At 35.3% G+C, this 17,298-nt stretch overlaps 1 protein-coding gene across 1 annotated transcript in view; it reads right to left on the bottom strand.

The window, feature by feature from the left end:
- Positions 1-17,298, bottom strand: part of CFAP20DC (CFAP20 domain containing) — a gene marked incomplete at both ends in the record, with an annotated part of 79,939 nt that overhangs the window by 17,800 nt on the left and 44,841 nt on the right. The window contains 3 exons of the mRNA XM_082004445.1: positions 156-217; positions 6,336-6,539; positions 14,237-14,620. Of these exons, the coding sequence (XP_081860571.1) occupies positions 156-217; positions 6,336-6,539; positions 14,237-14,620 (650 nt within the window). The remainder of the gene's footprint in view (positions 1-155; positions 218-6,335; positions 6,540-14,236; positions 14,621-17,298) is intronic.

Below are 17,298 nucleotides of genomic sequence, written 5' to 3'. Positions count from 1 at the left end.
TACTGCAGACAATGACTAAAACGAGCAATAGTAAAGCCCTCTGAGAGGAGGTAGCAATGGAAAAGAGATTTAAGATTAAATCCAAGAATGTCACATTTAATATTCAAAACACTCTAACTGAATTCTTACTGCCTGGGCTATAAGTGGAATCTTACCGTGGGTTGGAATGAGAAAGTGGGCTCATTTCTTTCTGATAGTGATGCTCCTGACTGATGGGCTATGGAAAACAAAAAATAATAGTAAGAAAATAACCTTGCAAATATTCTTTCAAAATGTTTAGAAGTATGTAAGAGATCTTTTATGAGCATACACATTTGCAGCTTCTGATATTATAATTTAAGTCTTTTATCTGTGAAATTTAAAATGGATATTCAGACTCTAACCGTGCAAAAGTACAATTTAACAGATGATTCTTGTCTGGGTGGAAATACATATGAATTAAGGAGTCGACCACATGGTCATTTCTCTACTGCCTGTGAGAGTGTTGGGACAGAGTCAGGAAACTTCAGAGGGGGAAGGGTGGCAAAGTCTTGTCTGACAGAAAAGTCTGGACTGTACGTAGGAAGCATAGGGCAGGAACTCTTAGTTGGATCTTTGCAGAGACACCCATTTTTAAGACTAGACAACACTGAGCCAGAACTAACAGGGCTGGCAGGCATGGTTTCTCTCTCCTTCGAAGCACCATTAACAGTAATCTTAGCAGTCCCAAGTGAAGTTTCCTGAAGCACATACGATTCTCTACGCACCGCCAATTTGAAACCTGGATTAAGCTGTTCATGAATAGCTAACAATGGACTGTATGAATATTCATACAAAAGGTAATTTTCCACAGTCTTCAAATCTTACCTACCCATTGTAAGAATGTGCCCCAAAGATTTCAAACTACATTTGGTTTATGGCATTAAAAAGCTATGTGCAAGAAAGAGAAATTTAAAAAGTTATTTGCAATATTCATAAACTGGTATAAAAATTCAAGAATTCTAAAATTCAGAAATACATTTTCTCTCAGTATGTATTTGGTGCTTCCAGAAGAGACCCCCCCGCCATTACCACACACCTCAACAGCAGTTCTAAACAAATCACTGAAGCAAATGCAAAAGAAATGACAACACAAGCATACATTAATGATACTTGTACACTTTAGTACATAAAATGCTAAAAATATATACTAAGCTTTATAAAAGCACTTGCTTTTTTTTTTTTTTCAGAAATCAATATTAAAATTAGTATGTTCTCATGGTATCAGGAAGTGGGGAGGGATGTTGTAAAATATATGTTCAGGATGAATGGCATCCTAATTACTGCCAAATATGAGTCACTGCATGGTGGTGGATAGTGCAGTTCCCAAATGATGGCTAGTAGAAGACTGAGGATGAGACAGATAATGAATTAGTCGGTCTATGAACCAGAATAGCTGTCTATAATTTTTAGTCTCATTTCATAGTAAAGAATAGTCTGCCTCAGTTTTGCAATTTGACTTGATGCGAACAGAACCCTCCAGGGGTTGTCAAACTGAGCTCTCTGCTGGAATAATTCTGGGTTTAAATATCACTCCTCTCGTCTGTCAGACTTCATTTCTGCCAGACCATTTCTGTGTTAAGCGGCTTTCTTTTCTGAATCATCACAAAGGAGGCCAGAAGAACCTGCAAGTACCCTTTCAGATATTTTGCAGATCAAGGCCTATGTGACTATTTATATTTAGGAAGTTGCTTGGGGAACAAGTAATCTTTCTTCTCCGTGAATGCCCCTTACTCAAAAGACAGGTGAGCATATTTTGGAGTCTGCTAATGGAGCATTATACCATTACAAGCTTCTACGATATATCAATGAGCAATCTAGGAGAATCTTCCTTCTCCTTTGCATTTCTTACTGAGAATCAGGGACCATATGCAGAAAGATATCCTGAATTCTCTTACGTATGATCTTGCTCCAGAATGTTTGTGTTATATCTGAAGTGGTGTCTGAAGTGTGGAAACAGCTATCCAAGAAGCTGAATGGGCCAATTCCCCGACAGGGCAGGAAGGTCTTATGGGATCTCTAGAACAAAGCAAGGCATTTAAGCAGAAGTATTTTGTAAGTTTTGCAAATTTTCCTGGATAATGTGTATATGTGTGGGTATAAACTTCACATTAATACTCCACAATATATAGAACTGTGTCTTTCATATTGTTGCAAAGCTAACATGGAATTTCATAGACCTTAAGATTTAGGAAAACATTCAGGTAAGACACAGTCAAATAAAGTATTTTAAAATATTTAGTTCCACATACACATAGTATTGATTTGGAACTGTACCCCACACACATTTTACAAGGGTTTACAATTGTCCTTCGAAGTAAACCCATTTTAAAATAGAAGTTTTTCATATTTATAACTGATAGCTATGCTGGGTAATGTAGAATATTCAAAGCTACTTTACTCCTTTTTGGCTGTCATAGTTTACAGCAGCTGCTAAAAAACTTACATTTCAACGATTACTCCTGACAGCATATATTCAGTTCTTGGTAAACTATCATAAGTTATAAAATAGAGTTTTACTATATCTGTTTTATAGTTGTTTAAGGACATCTGTTCTAACTGCAACTTAGCAGTATGATTGATCTATGTGCTTTTACATTCAGAAGGATTTCATTAGAGTCAGTAACATGAGAATTTTCAATGAATCTGGATATCAGGCTAACAATAGCAAATGATGGAAAAAATAAACTCACTAAAAATGTGTTTTATATATAAAATGCTACTTTGATACCTCAGTTCACTATCTAACATGATTATATCCTGCCCTGCCTTGCCAAACATCGTAGGTATTTCAAAATGAAAGATACACAGAAAGCTGCCTTCTGGTGGTGCTGTTGCCACAGACTCCACTAAGGGACAAAAAAATATAAAATGAATGAAAATTTGGAATAAAAATACTCCTTACTTATCTTTGAAGAACATAAGAGAAAGCAATAGATACTACTGATTTAAATAATCAGAAAGATACGACCTGGAAACACATGTAAGCATGAAAGTTTAATCATGACGAGGATTTCAAGCTGTCCTTAATTTCTCAAACAAAAACATGAGGATTATTTCTATTTCTTTTCTATATACTGCACTGCCAAAATCATTTGCCTACACAACTGGAAGATGGCTACAGATATGTACAAATTTTTCTGCAGTTTGTACATTTGATTTTGGAAGGATTGATCATTTGCAAATTCTCTTAACTAAAATGATAGTGGTACTAAAGATCAGTGACATAAAAACAAATTTCCTTTTACTCTACACATTTTTTAAATAAATATACACATAACGAACACTTCTTGGCAAAAACTGGAAGCTGAAGAAGTGATGACTACTCATTTTAGGTCTTACACCAAGATAACGCATGAGGGCAGACTGAAATCCAGGAGGAACAACCTTCTAAAGTGTTCTAATCCCTCCAACTAGGATGTATTTTGATCTCTCAGTTATGTAGACTACCTATTCATACAGTAACATGTTTACTGCACATGTGAATGCTATGTGTGGGAATTCACTGAAAACAGCTATATGAAATTATCTGACAGATTTATGGAGTTGAAAGCCAGAAGGAAGAATTAGATCAACCCATGATCACATGTGTATCACAGGCTATTAAGCTGTAGATCACCAAGAAAAACCACTGAACAACATCAGATCTAGAACTGACTGAATCATGAAGTTGGTTCCTCTGAATATATTCTAGGTCACAGATAAGTTTCCTGCTGACTGTTTTGATATTTGTCAGTTGACCAGTCCTAAATTCATTCAAGGTGTGCTTTATCAATATTGTATGCTGGTCATTTTTAAATTAAAGTAATCTTTAAAAGAATATGGTCTTAGCATGTTACATCTAAGCAGTTCCCTTATCAATTGTAACTTTATCAATAAAATTAGATTTTTTGAACAGGACATATTTTCTATAAAACGATCTTGACTATCGTTAACCATATTACCACCCTTTAAATCTCTCTTAACTGAATCCCACACCAGATTTTTCACTGTTTTGACAATGTTATCAGACTAACTGGCCTACATTAACTTTTTCATTTCAGCCACCCATTTGAATATTGAACACAGCCTCACTACTCTAAAGTCTTTTGAAATGTTGTAAGCATACCAAAATATACTAAAATTGAACACCAGCACACCAAAAATGCCCCCAATCATTTCTTTAAAAACTTAAACTGTGTTAAACAACTTGGTATGATTAAATAATCACCTTCCCTAATAAATGCTGTTTATAACCTTCTTAGATACTAAAGGTCTAGAAAATGAACTATCACCCGCCATGTGACTACTCTGCATTCTTACAAATATTGGAACAGAATTACATCAAGCAGTGATAAAACATACAAATCCATACTCCAAAGTCTTTTATCACATCTATGAACAGCTGGTGCCGTAGCAGCTATCTCAGAAAGAAAAATAAGAAGTGAATCAATAGATACTGTAGACTAACCAACACTGTACTGGTACAGAGTGTCTCTGCATAAAGGCAGAGGCATATGGGTAGGGAAGACTGCAGAAGCTGAACTTCAGCAGTCTTTGTTGTAGTGAGGGGCTAAGTGGTTAGTCCCTATCTGCAAAAGATTAGGTTTGCTTTCTAAACTACCTCTTCCCGAGGTTCTTGCCATTAAATCTTAAAACCTCAATGTCCACCTTCCAAAATGCAGAGAAAAAACTTAACAGGGCTGTATGTGTAAGACACACCAACACTTCAGCCAACTGAATGATATTAGAAAAACTTCTCTCTCAAAGACAAGTATGTTGTTGTACACTTGATTTATGTAGAGAAAGATGGCCACAAAGGAGTATTATGAAAAACTACTGCTATATTAAATTAGAATTTAAATGACTAACCTATTATATCTAAACACTTTTTTAGACTGATACGATTAGTCTGAAGCTACAGAAGCTGATCAAGGCAGCAAGATCAAAGAACTGCCTTTGCAACCACATTGTGCTTCACTGTTATATATAATGTACTAGAAGTAGTGCATTATATGTTTCTTTAAAAGTCTACTTTGTTTTAGTCATGTAATTTGTATTAGCCATAAATGTGACTACAAATTTCCTTATAATTAAACTACTCAAAAATTAATGAGACTGCTATTCTCTTTATTTACTTGACTTCCATTTGTCCAGTCTTGCAGATTTACACCATGTTTGAGTCTATTTAGCAAGTACTGAGAAAACACATTGGAAATATGATGAAGTCAACTAAACGTGTAATAGTGACATATCTCAAATAGTTAAAACCAACTAATGTTGCTCGAATAGCCTGCAAAATATTACTCTGTAAACCAAGTTCTTATTTGTACAATTATCCACTCACCAATACTTCTCATTTGAAACCTTCATTTACCAGTGTACCACAAAGTTCCAATGCTGTGTTGAATCTTCCATCGCTACGGAAGATTGCTACTACAGGCCTCTCTGGAGGTAATTTGCACCTAACATTTTAGAGTATTTGCTCTACAATAGTTTATATTGGGGCAACACAGCAGTGTTTATTCTTCTAACCTTGGATCTGCCTCAGAGTTGTGTTGTGTACTTTCCTTATAATTTTTATTACTGTTTCACATATAATAAAATAAGAACTATCTTGCTGAGATATAAATGGGTACGAGGTTATCTGGTTTTACAGCACCTCCTGCAAGTACCTTTATATAGTTGCTGAAATGTCATTCTGTGATTTCATACATTCAATACTCTTTGGTGGAGTGTAACATACTCCTCTGCTGCTTATAATAGTACCCTGTCACATTGTGCAGCTGTGTGTCATTTTGTACCACTTTGTACCAGGACAAATAAGGATACAAGGTGTAAAATAAGGAACAATGACATACTAAGTGCTCAGAACTACTGCAGCTTTTTGCCGCTGTGGTCCTCCTTCAGTCCTCTTCAACAGTTAGCTTTTCAGTAATGAGACTTTATCATTGTAAGAAGCAATTATTTTCCATTACTCACACTTGAATGCAGTTGCTGACTGGTATATCTGGTTTCATTCATTTTGGAACTATTTTTAAGTACTATATCACACACTTGCAGGTTGTCAGCCGCTATTGTGACAAGCTGTACAGCCTACATGATTATTCAGGATTCTTGGAAGGAATATATATAATACGTTTGCTCTTTGTCCATGGTGGTACTACAGAACCTGCTGGAAGTGCATGTGTTTTGGTTGCATGTTTTACTTGATAAGTTCTACAAAATGTTTGGTAATGATACCTTAAATTTCAAGGCTACTCAAAGAAATTTTAATATTCAAGAGTCTCAGTACTGATAGAAACTATATAGAGAAAATACTGTGGGTTTAGACTTACTGGTGGGAAACAAGAGTTCCAGGTTGCTGTATCATCACTGCTTGTACTTATGCTAACATTGCAGTTGTCTATCTGTGATGCACTCAGCCCATGTGAGATCCCAATATCCCTTAATTCTTCATTTTGTTGTCTCTTCATACTAGCCAGCATGTGTAGTTCAGATGAACTCAGTCTATTGGACTGGTAGTTTTTCCAGTCATATTCCTGTGAAAGAAAATGGAAAAGTCAACAATATAGAGAGGATCACAGAACAGAATATATGAATGAAACAGATACCTTGGAGAATCTCTTGGGGAATCTTCAAGAAGCTACAGTAGTAAAAGAGAAACAAAATGTTTACTAGAAAAGATTAGTTAACAGATTTCTGTTCGACTATGAAAATCAAGCATATTTACACATAATTACAGGAAGGAAGAAGAACACAAACACTTATGAACTGCAGTTTGGATCCAGGGTGTTTGGTGAAGTTGCTGTTCTACTGCAATTAAAAACAGAAGATAAAAGCAGGCTTTCAGAATAAGAGAGTTCAAAAATCCAGCAGCTAAAATTGCTTAGGCATTAAATGCAAATCTTGAAATAAACCAAATCACACAGTTATAGTATCATAAACACCATCAACATAACATTTAGTTGTCAAGCACAGTATAAAATTTCTCTGGAAAGCTACTCATACCAGCACTAAATTTTAAAAGTTATTTTGGTTACTTGCTAGCATATACATTTTAAAATTAACATCACTGTATTTTCATTTTTGTTTATACTCATTGCTTGAATTGTTACTGTAACTCTAATTATTATATCAAACTTGATCCACAGGCCAAAAGCTAAAAACAGGTATTAACTGTTTTGCAGTTTGTACTTATGCCTTACACAAAATCTCATGGTAAGATCGTTTAAGTTCACTCAACCCGCTGTGGCACCATCTTTGTTTATAGAACTCCTTTAAGAAAAAAATTCCCTTTTTTAAAGGGTCCACATACATTGATATTTCACAAAGGAACAGGTCCAGTGCTTGAGGCCTCCAGTTTTGGTTCTGAATGGAATTACAAAGCATTTCTGCTTGACAAGTGAATCCAGGTAGTGACCAGGACTTCAGAGGATTTAGATCACTGGAATATTGCCAGTGGGCTGCAAGACAGTATGTAACAGTATCCCAAAGAGGGACAGTGCTCTGATCCTAGTGAAGAGAACGGGGCTTTTAGACCAGGAATTTATCATGTTCCTGGCAGAAGGGGCAATCTCATGGGCTGCTTTGCTGTGGGGAGGTACAGGACAACTGAAGACCTCAAGAACACGAGCGAGTCAGCAGTACTAGTGATATGAACGTTGCTAGCTCTTCCCGCTAGAAATCCAGTGTGTAATGCTCCAGTGTGTCTTGCGGGGGTACAAAAGTCACCTTACCGCCAGAAGACACACAGAAATATTACACACTGGAATTATTACTACAACATCCTCTGCTTTCTTCTTACGTATGCAAGACACATATCTAAGTCTTCTATGTGGATTATAATCATAAACTGGTCACACCCTAGACAGGAAAACTTGAACTGCAGCTTTATCTTAGTAAGAGAAATAGTACAATACCTTCAAGCTACAACATCACACAAACGTGACATTTGCTTTTAAAAAGACTCAGGAATATATGCAAGTGATTAATAAAATATTATATAGGTTCAATTTTTCAGCTCCACAGAGGTATGACATATACAGCCCACAAAAGATGTTATACATTGGATATTGACGTCCTTATTTTAAGGAACTCATGCAAAAAGATATGTGTATATCCTAGATTTTCATGTATATTGCTTAGCATTTCACATGCAAAGTGCTCACTTTCACTAGAAAGAATATATGACAACACTGCTGAAAACGGAGGTTATTCCCAGTGACACACAGTACTTTTTTCATTTTTTAGGGAGTTCCATATAAATCTGTAATATTCCATATAGAGAATCCATATTCCATATAAATCTGTATTTTCTGGGAATGAGGAAAGCATTATTGTCCATCTGATCCCCTTCTGCCAGCTTTTTTTGTCCTTGGGATCAAAGCAAAGCTAGATAATAAAGGACACTCCATTACTTCCTCTCTAGAAGTTTAACTGGGAATACGCTCATAGGTTCATTCACAGTGCTGAACTCCAAGCATAGGATGTGCAACACTGCACACTGGAAGGGAATTTTGGATCAAGAACAGATGGAGAAACGCTTCCTTTTTAATAATTAATGTAATGGCATCATACACAGAACCGAACCTTGATTTCAGCTCAAGCTCTAGAATATTTTACTATGTATTTGCAAAAATAGTTTTAGAATAAAAGCATGTAGCATATTTTTATTTCCTCATGGATGCCATAAAAGAAATCTACAGTTATCTCAATAGTATGTAAAACAATACTTCCTATTTTAATTCTAGTTAAGAAATTAAGTACCATTCAGTAAAGATTGCTGCCCAACATTAAGTTTTTGTGAGTAGCAACTCTATCATATATTTTGATGTTTCATTCTGACTACAATGGTAGTAGATTTCCCTGAAAGCCATCTATTGCAAATAACCATTCAAAAAGAAAATTAGCATTGAAATAACAAAGTAAACCATCTTTGATGGAAAGTGTGCCTGCAAGCTGACAATCAGCAGGTAAATATATCACATAAACCAGGATTTATGACTGAAGGGTGCTCACATGGAAACAGCTGCACGCGCAAGTATGCAAAACTTTGTGGAAAAGACAATTCTAAAGCCTATTGCAACCATTTTTGATTTTTTACTATGTATCTCAAATTCTTAAGTCAAATGTCTTGGCAAAGATTTTTTTTTCCTACCGAATCACCTCAAGCACTCAGAGGCTCCTTTTTTGGCACAGATAAATGTAGTCTGCCATTTTGTGCGAGGTATAAGACGATGACAGAAGCTATTAGCACAGCTGCCACCTCGTTTTTACCTCTGGCTTTTGAAGCCCAAGCTTCATTCCTGAATACTGTGATTATTACTACCATTTTTAATCCTAAAATAATACGTGATGTTTTCCTAGACCCTTACTGTACGTTATTAGCTCAGTTACTATTGTTCACTTCATATGAAGCTTGCTATGCTACACCTGGAAAGCCTGCTTTGCTCTGATGTATTAGTGTTCTACCAGATCTACAGCTGCTAAAACTTTTATTGATCTCACTGAAGATGCCGATTTCTGGTTAATTTCCCTATATAGAAGCCTTCTGCATTTGATTATTATAAGAGAAGCTTTGGCTTATCCTTCTTACCTCATATAAGAAGCCATTGGCATGCAGTCATTAAAATGACAGCATGAACTAGCGCTACACAGAATAAAAGCACTAAGCATTGAAAGAACATTTTTCTCATTCTCTTTTTAATAAATCTTCGAAATTTTAAAAAACGATTCTAAACGTTTGTTGTTTTTTTTCCCCCAGCTTATTTCAAATTGTCATTCTGTTTTCTTTTCTTGTAATGGTCTCACTCCAGAAATACCATACTCGGAAAGGAGAATTGATGTCATGACAATTTTCTGTGTTAAACATCCTGCACAATAAACTCCTTGTAATAAAAGAGAAATAGTTTGGACTATTTATTCTGTAGCGTCAGATGATTACTACAAAAAAGCCTCTTCACAAATTTAATATTGCCTTAGCCAATTTTCAAAGACAGAATCTGAAAATTGAATGTGAGATTAAGTTAACGTAATTTAGGACAAACTTCTGATGTAAGAAGCAATTTTGCAATACTTGTAAATTTGTCTAAAATTAATATTTCATTTAGTAATTTAAAGCTTATCTTGTCTTTCTGCATATCCTCCCCTCATGATAAAGTATTTTTATTAAGCGCTTCAAACTTTTGCTAGATTGACAAAACCTGTTGTTTAAAGGACTTTTTTTCATATATAATGACATTTGCATTCTTCTAGGTTCAAATGATTTATTCAGAATTGTTTGAATGTAGTTATACGTGCGGAAAACTTTAATTACCAGCTATCTACATGCTTGCAATATTACCCAGAGGGCTGAACGTCTTTCTTAATTAAAAATATTTTAACTTAATAGAGAACTCTATTAAAACATGAATAAAACATTGCAAGCAACCAGGTCCTTAAAGTGTATCAAGTAGTTAGCAAATCGATTGTAGGAAGAGTTGGTTAAGCATTTTTTTCTTCACCAGTTCTCTGTGTGAGCAGATTAGAAGAGATAAAATTTCACTCTAATACCTTTCCATACGAAACTATCCCTTCATACATAATTCTTAGAACAATGAAGAATGTTTCAACACGGAAATCAAATATTTACATGCCCACAGCGAACCAAAAAACTCCAGTGTTGTCTCACTGTAGTTAACAACGTTACATGTCAGCACTTATTTTCTTGAAACTTATGGGGACCTAGAATACTAGTTTCTTCCTGCAAAACTGCTCCAGCAGATAAAAAAAGCGCTTTACATATGTATATGGAAGAAAAAGGCCACATTCAAATAAATTATATTAATTTTAAAATTATTGGAAATATTCTTAATAAAAATAATAAAAATATATATTTGACTTTATTTTGTAAGTGCTAGGTGAGCATACTTTCTAATTTAAACAACTACTGTTTAAAAGGCAGGCAGTGGCACTCAAATTTGGCTTCAGATTTTGACTGTGTCCTAGTACAAAAGGAAGTATCAACTCCAAGGAAAGGCTTCTGGATGGGAAAATTCTATTACTCGATCAAATCAAGTATGAGAGCTAAATCTGCCAGATACTTTCATATTGGGCAATAACCCTACTGTCTAATTTAGTAATCAACTATTTCTCAAGCAGAGGAAAAATGACAGCTCTTTTCCCTCATCTTTTAAAAAAAAAAAAATCACAAAAAAGTTGTAAAGTATATCTAACTTTAAAAACTTAATTGCAATCCACCTAGGTAGTCTATACTTTATTATGTTCTACAGCACAAAGTTGATCACTGCATTAAACACCAATAACATAATTTAGGAAAGTAATCAACATATTTCATTTGTTATGGACAAATAGATTACAGTTATGATTAGTAGTAAATATAGTTGAATTTTAAGTGGAACAATTTTCCAAAACTGAAAAGAATCAGGAAACAAGGGAAGAATACATTTAATCACAAAAATGTGAATACTTACTAGAAACTGGAAAAAAAAAATCCTATAGATAAAATTAGGAGGGAAAGGGAAGGTAAAAATGTAAACAAATTTTATTATACACTTACAAACAAATACATGGATATTAACACATCTAAGAAACAGAATTAGATTATCAACTGGGGTTTTCCTATCACTAAAAATTACAGAAACATTATCTTACTTCTTCCCAAATACAAAAGAACACATGCATTGCATCCTTCCACGTTTTCTACATCACTAGTGGCAATTCTAGTGTCTTTTCCAGATAATAAATACATAGAACATATGCTGTTATTGGTAGGATTTTCTCTGCTTTTTTAAAACTTTTTTCTTTTTACTGTCTTTAAGATCACCAGCCACTGATATTTTTCATCAACCTAAGGTCTCAGCACTGCTTCTGATTTTCACCTGTGTTATTGTATTCCATTCCCCTTGCTTCCCCCTAATCTGCTTCCTTCCTAAAGGAAAACAGTCTCCATACCTTTCATGGAAAAGGATGTTTTGTTTTTATCAGGAAAAGTGCAAGGTCTTTACACAATCCAATAAACTACCTGCAGAATACAGGAAGAAATTTCGAGAACCCTCCATTGGAGAGACTATCTCATAGGACTGTAAGATACATAAAACCCAACCCCTATACCAGTACTAAAAGCACCTCATTTCACAAAAAAAGCACTGAAGTGTAAGTGGCATGACAGTATGTGCATTTCCCTACCAAAGATACACAGAAAAGCTGAACATACGCTTTCCTGGACAGAATTCTTTAATCTGATGCCCAGTTCAGATTGTTCTTCCTAGCCCAGTGCCCAGATTTCTATATCCACGATTAGCTGCAGCGTGGTCCCTCCTCAGCAGCCATAGCAGCCGTTAGGTACATAGGTAGAACTGTTCTACATGGTGACCCTGCCGCAGCAGTAGCAGCCTCGTCCCATGGCAGTAGTCACTCCTGCTTCCCCTTTCACAGATGCTGTCAAATCAGAGGACTAAAATTAACTGTATCAACAAGTAACAGAATTGCTAATTGCTACAGACTAAAATTCCCATAGCAGAATGACAGTGTATCCCCCTGACCGGAACAGTGACTGTGGTATCCTATAGCAGGTGGGACAGAAAACACAATAATCATGGAAGATGTTCATTTCCTTCATACAAATGCGGTATATATCATGTTGCAAGACAATACTGTAGCTAAATTTTTCCTAATACGTAACTGCTTCATAGAACCACAAAAAAGAGAAGTATCCATTCTTTTGGTCCTTAGTAGTGTGCAACACCTGGTTCAAGATAGTAGTACCCAAAAAACACTCTTACATTAATGACTGTGCAGTAGCTAGATTCAACATCCTTGGGTAAAAATGACAAAAAAAATCACAAAACAGCAATCCTGGAACTAAATACCATAAAACCCCTTGACCTGTAGAGGAGACAATTGTGGGGGAATACGATATACAGACATCAAATAGTAAGTGGCACAGGTAAGAATAATAATTAAAAAAATAGATTATTCATAGTTTCTTATAACAAACACAAGAATGAGAAAGCACCAAGAATGAGGCTGTGCATTCAAAACTCTGAAATTCACTGTCACAAGGCAATGGCTATATAGATACAAAAAGCAACTACACAAATCTGTGGAAAAAAATTCCACCACCAGTTATTTACCACAAAGGCAGCATCTCTCACTGAATGAATTGGTAAGCTGTGGACTGCTGTAAGGAAGCCTGCAGGGCATGCTGGCGAGGTACTGCTAGGTGCTTGCTCTGTCCTTGCACTGTTTTTTTTCCCTAGCCATCTACGACTGACCACTGCTGGACAGAAGATGCTGGCTATGTAAGTCTTTGGTCCCGTAGGATATTAGCTGACATCTGAAAAAAAGATTTCTGAAGCCTGAGGACGAAATTTGGCCTGTTCCACTCTCTGATGCTCAGAAATAAATCTAATCTATTTGTAACACATTTAGCGAAGTCACATGTTAGTTACATCCATCCAGATATGGATCTGCAGTAATTCTAAACCCTAAAAAAAATTCTATCCAAAAATATGAAACAGTAACATTTTTATTTTTTATTTTTTTTACATTTACAGAATACACTTGATTCTTAAGCTCCAGTTCCTGATTCAATGCACAATTCAAAGCACATTATTATAAACTGAAAAGACAAGAATTAGCTATTATGAAATATTTAATAACATAATTAGCTTCAGACAAACTTGGTTTTCGAATTACTGCATGTTTTCTTAAGGAGAATCCAGGAAGCAAAAAACAGGAATAAAACAACACCGGCGAAGGTAAAAAATTCCTCTAGCAGCCTGGCAATTTAGCTTATGACACAGCCTTACTGCTGGCCCTCAATCACATAATTTATTATTTTTCAGGGCTATTGCAGAGAGACTATGAACTACCTAGATTAACGCTCTTTCTGTGGGCACTCGTTAATATATCAATTCAAAGTCTGTCAATTGTCTTTGTAATCTTTCAGCCCAAAACTACTTTCTAATTCACGTTTCCAAAATGTGAGTTGCTCAATGACCCTCTTTTTATCTATAAACCTCTGTGATTTCTGTTTTATTTGGAGTACTGTTTTGTGTGCCACAAAAAACTATAAAATCAGCTTTCAACAGACTGAGCTCAGTAAATACTGTTATAATGAAACCAGAATATATCTGGATGAAAGAAATTATTTCTCACTTCATGCAAATGGGTATATCTAATATAGCTTCTCTATACAATCTAACAACTTAATTTCAAAGGAAAAATCACTTACACAATTCTGTGTTGTCAGACATGAATTTTCTCTTGAGATCTTCTTGAGACACTTTTTACTGACAGATCTTTTTAATTGACCAGAAACTCTGTCATATTTTTCATTTTTTTCAGATTTACTTCCAGTTGGAGAAAGAGAAAGGGTAGGCTTTAAGCTTCTCTGAGAACTAACAGAATCTCTTTTTCTCACAGTGGAACTCTGTGGTTTTGGTAATACGGACTCTTCGAGGTTATGTTTGCTGTGTCCCTTATTCTTCCAGTATTCATTTCTCCATGACATCCTCTTTAATGGGATCTCTTTAAAAACTGCTGAATCAGGTGTTCCTTGCCTGCTGTGGCTGATCCCAAGGTTCTCAGTACCCTGGATCAATTCATTGTTGTCATCCTAAATTTAGGAAACAAAGCAAGAGTGATTCCCTCTCATCACACAATAAAGTTTTACGTAACCTTAAAATTTCAAAATGGCTCTTTAATCTCTGCTGCCTAATTCTAAATTTGCAAGGATTCTGATAACCAGCTGCTCTTCCTGGCAACTACATTGAGGATACCATAAACATATTCTTACATCTCAAGTAGCAAAAAGTAGAAAGCAGAAAGAGGAGGAGAGAGAGGCAAGATTACACTTTTCAAAATGTCGGCCCAAATTTAGAATACCTCCCAAACCTGTGTTACATAATAATTTCAATAAAATTGATTACAACTGTAAACAAAAAGTAAGCAAAAATTCTACAACAATTATGTCTTCCCATTGAATTATTAATATTCCATATTTTCACATCGCATCTTCAACTTAAATGTAGAAGGAGTAACTCCTGCTGAGATCACTTTGCTCACCTCTGGCAATAGCATTGAATATTATATTCAGTACCATTTGAATATCATTCACAAATTTTGGAGGTTAGCTTGTTAATCTAATGCTTCTAACAATGTCTCTGCAGAATATCCCATGAATCAATCACTCATACCCCCTCTTAACAACAAACAGCAAGTCTGAACACATGCAAAGAAAAATAACGGGGAAGCACATCTAGTGTTCGCCTCAGTGTTCTTATTCTCAAGGAAGAAAGGATGAGAGAGGCCTCATCATCTCATCGTGCTGGTCCTCTGCCATATGCTACCACACTGGGTAGCGCGCATATATATATATATATATATATATGCTGTATATATATAGCCTATATACTGTAAAGCAGTATATATTGCAAGATTCAATGAAACACTGAAATAGCCTCTTCAGTATGCCTCTCATAGCCAAGGTGCAGTCCTACTGTAAATGAAAGTGGATCCAACTTTGTTACTGACTTCAGCAAGTCCAGGATTGGATTACACAGAATGAAATGAACATTCATGAAAACAATTCCTCAATTTTATTAATGATACATGGTTTGGAAGTTTATAGTCTTATTCCCTCAATTAGTAATTTCTGTGAAACACAAATCTGTACTTCCCTATTTTTCATGGATTTTTATTTGCCATAAGTTATCTTAAAATCTGTGCTGGAAACCCATATTAAGTTAGGTTAACTTACGATGGAAGATTACTAAAGAAATCCTCTATTTTTTCCCCACACATTAGAGATAAATGGATCACTTTGCTTTATCTGAAGCTTAAATCTCTCCCATCTTTCTCTTTAGCCACATGTATTTAGGTTCTAGAATAATTTGTTAAATAATAAATCATGAAATGGTGCCAGAAACATCAATAAAGTTTGTTTGATTAACTATAATGCAGCATATGTAAACTGCAGCTGAGAATGATTTTGCTGAGGGATGAGCACTTCCATGAAGTACTGTATTCCTTCAAAGAACATCCAGATGTGCAGTTCTGGATACATAAACCTGATTGCTCTTGCTGGGCTGTAATTTTAACATCATTCTAATGACTCTAGAGGGCCACCTACTAGGAGCAGATGGGATATAGTCCCTTTGTACACTGAGTTTTAATACTGAGGTATCAGAGTGAAATTATCTAATTAGCCTTTGTAAGGGTACATTACTTATTCTTTTATTCTCTGAATTGTGTAAGGACAGAAAAATTCTCAATTTCTTCACTGAAGTCTTCACCGATGAACTTGCCTGTTACACTTTTGATAGCATTGTGTGACATGTGGTTACATCTGCCAGTCACACAACTCTTGCGAACAGCAAGAGTTCTTGATTTTGCTCTGGGTATGACAGAATCCATAAATGCTGCCATGACAAATTTAATTTTAGAAAGTCTCAGACAGAAATTTGAGCTGAAAGCATGGACATTCATGTAATTACAAAATAAGTCACTTGATGGTGAATGGTTTCAAGAGAAGAAGCAATTTTTATCCTTGACTGATTATTTGACTCTGATAATTGAATAACAGCATTGAAATATTTCAGTGACTAATTAGAAACCACTCAAAGGAATTTATAAATACGTGCTGTTTTCAGTTTGCAGGCTGAAACATTTCCTCCACAAAAGCCAAAAGTTACAGAAACTATGTAATTCTAGAACAGTTACTGTGCATATCTTATGGCTCTCAGTATATGCCAATGTACATTGAGAGTCAATGCTTGCTTATTTGAAACTTATCCTGTCTCTCATATTTTACAATTAAGTAAATATTTTTTGTAGGTAATACTGATTTTTCTACAGATTCAATAAGACAGTACATAATTCTCATTTGCAGCTCCACTAACTTCAAATGTAGGCGAGGATGAAACTGGGATTTAGCCCCTTTAACTGTTAATTTTTTTAAGTCATCCATGGAAGTGTTCAAGGCCAGGCTGGATGGGGCTTTGAACAACCTGGTCTAGTGGAAGGTGTCCCTGCCCATGGCAGGGAGGTTGGAACTAGATGATCTTTCATGTCCCATCCAACCCAAACAATTCTATGGCGCAGCGACATAAAAAATCCAAGGAAAACTTTTGGAACTTTTAGACTTTTTACCAGTCTGAGATATTTAAACTACAAAGATATGCAAAAATGTTCTTTTTTTAAATTAAAACTAAGGTTTACTTATATTTTCCAGGAGAAAGGCAATATATGCTCCCATGCAGTTCTTTAAATTATAGGTTGAAACATCTATCTTAT

This window comes from Phaethon aethereus (genome assembly GCF_964289735.1).
Source record: "Phaethon aethereus genome assembly, chromosome: 11".
Classification (NCBI taxonomy): domain Eukaryota; kingdom Metazoa; phylum Chordata; class Aves; order Phaethontiformes; family Phaethontidae; genus Phaethon; species Phaethon aethereus.
The sequence above is the reverse complement of the archived record's forward strand: the minus strand, read 5'-3'. Positions and strand labels throughout refer to the sequence as shown.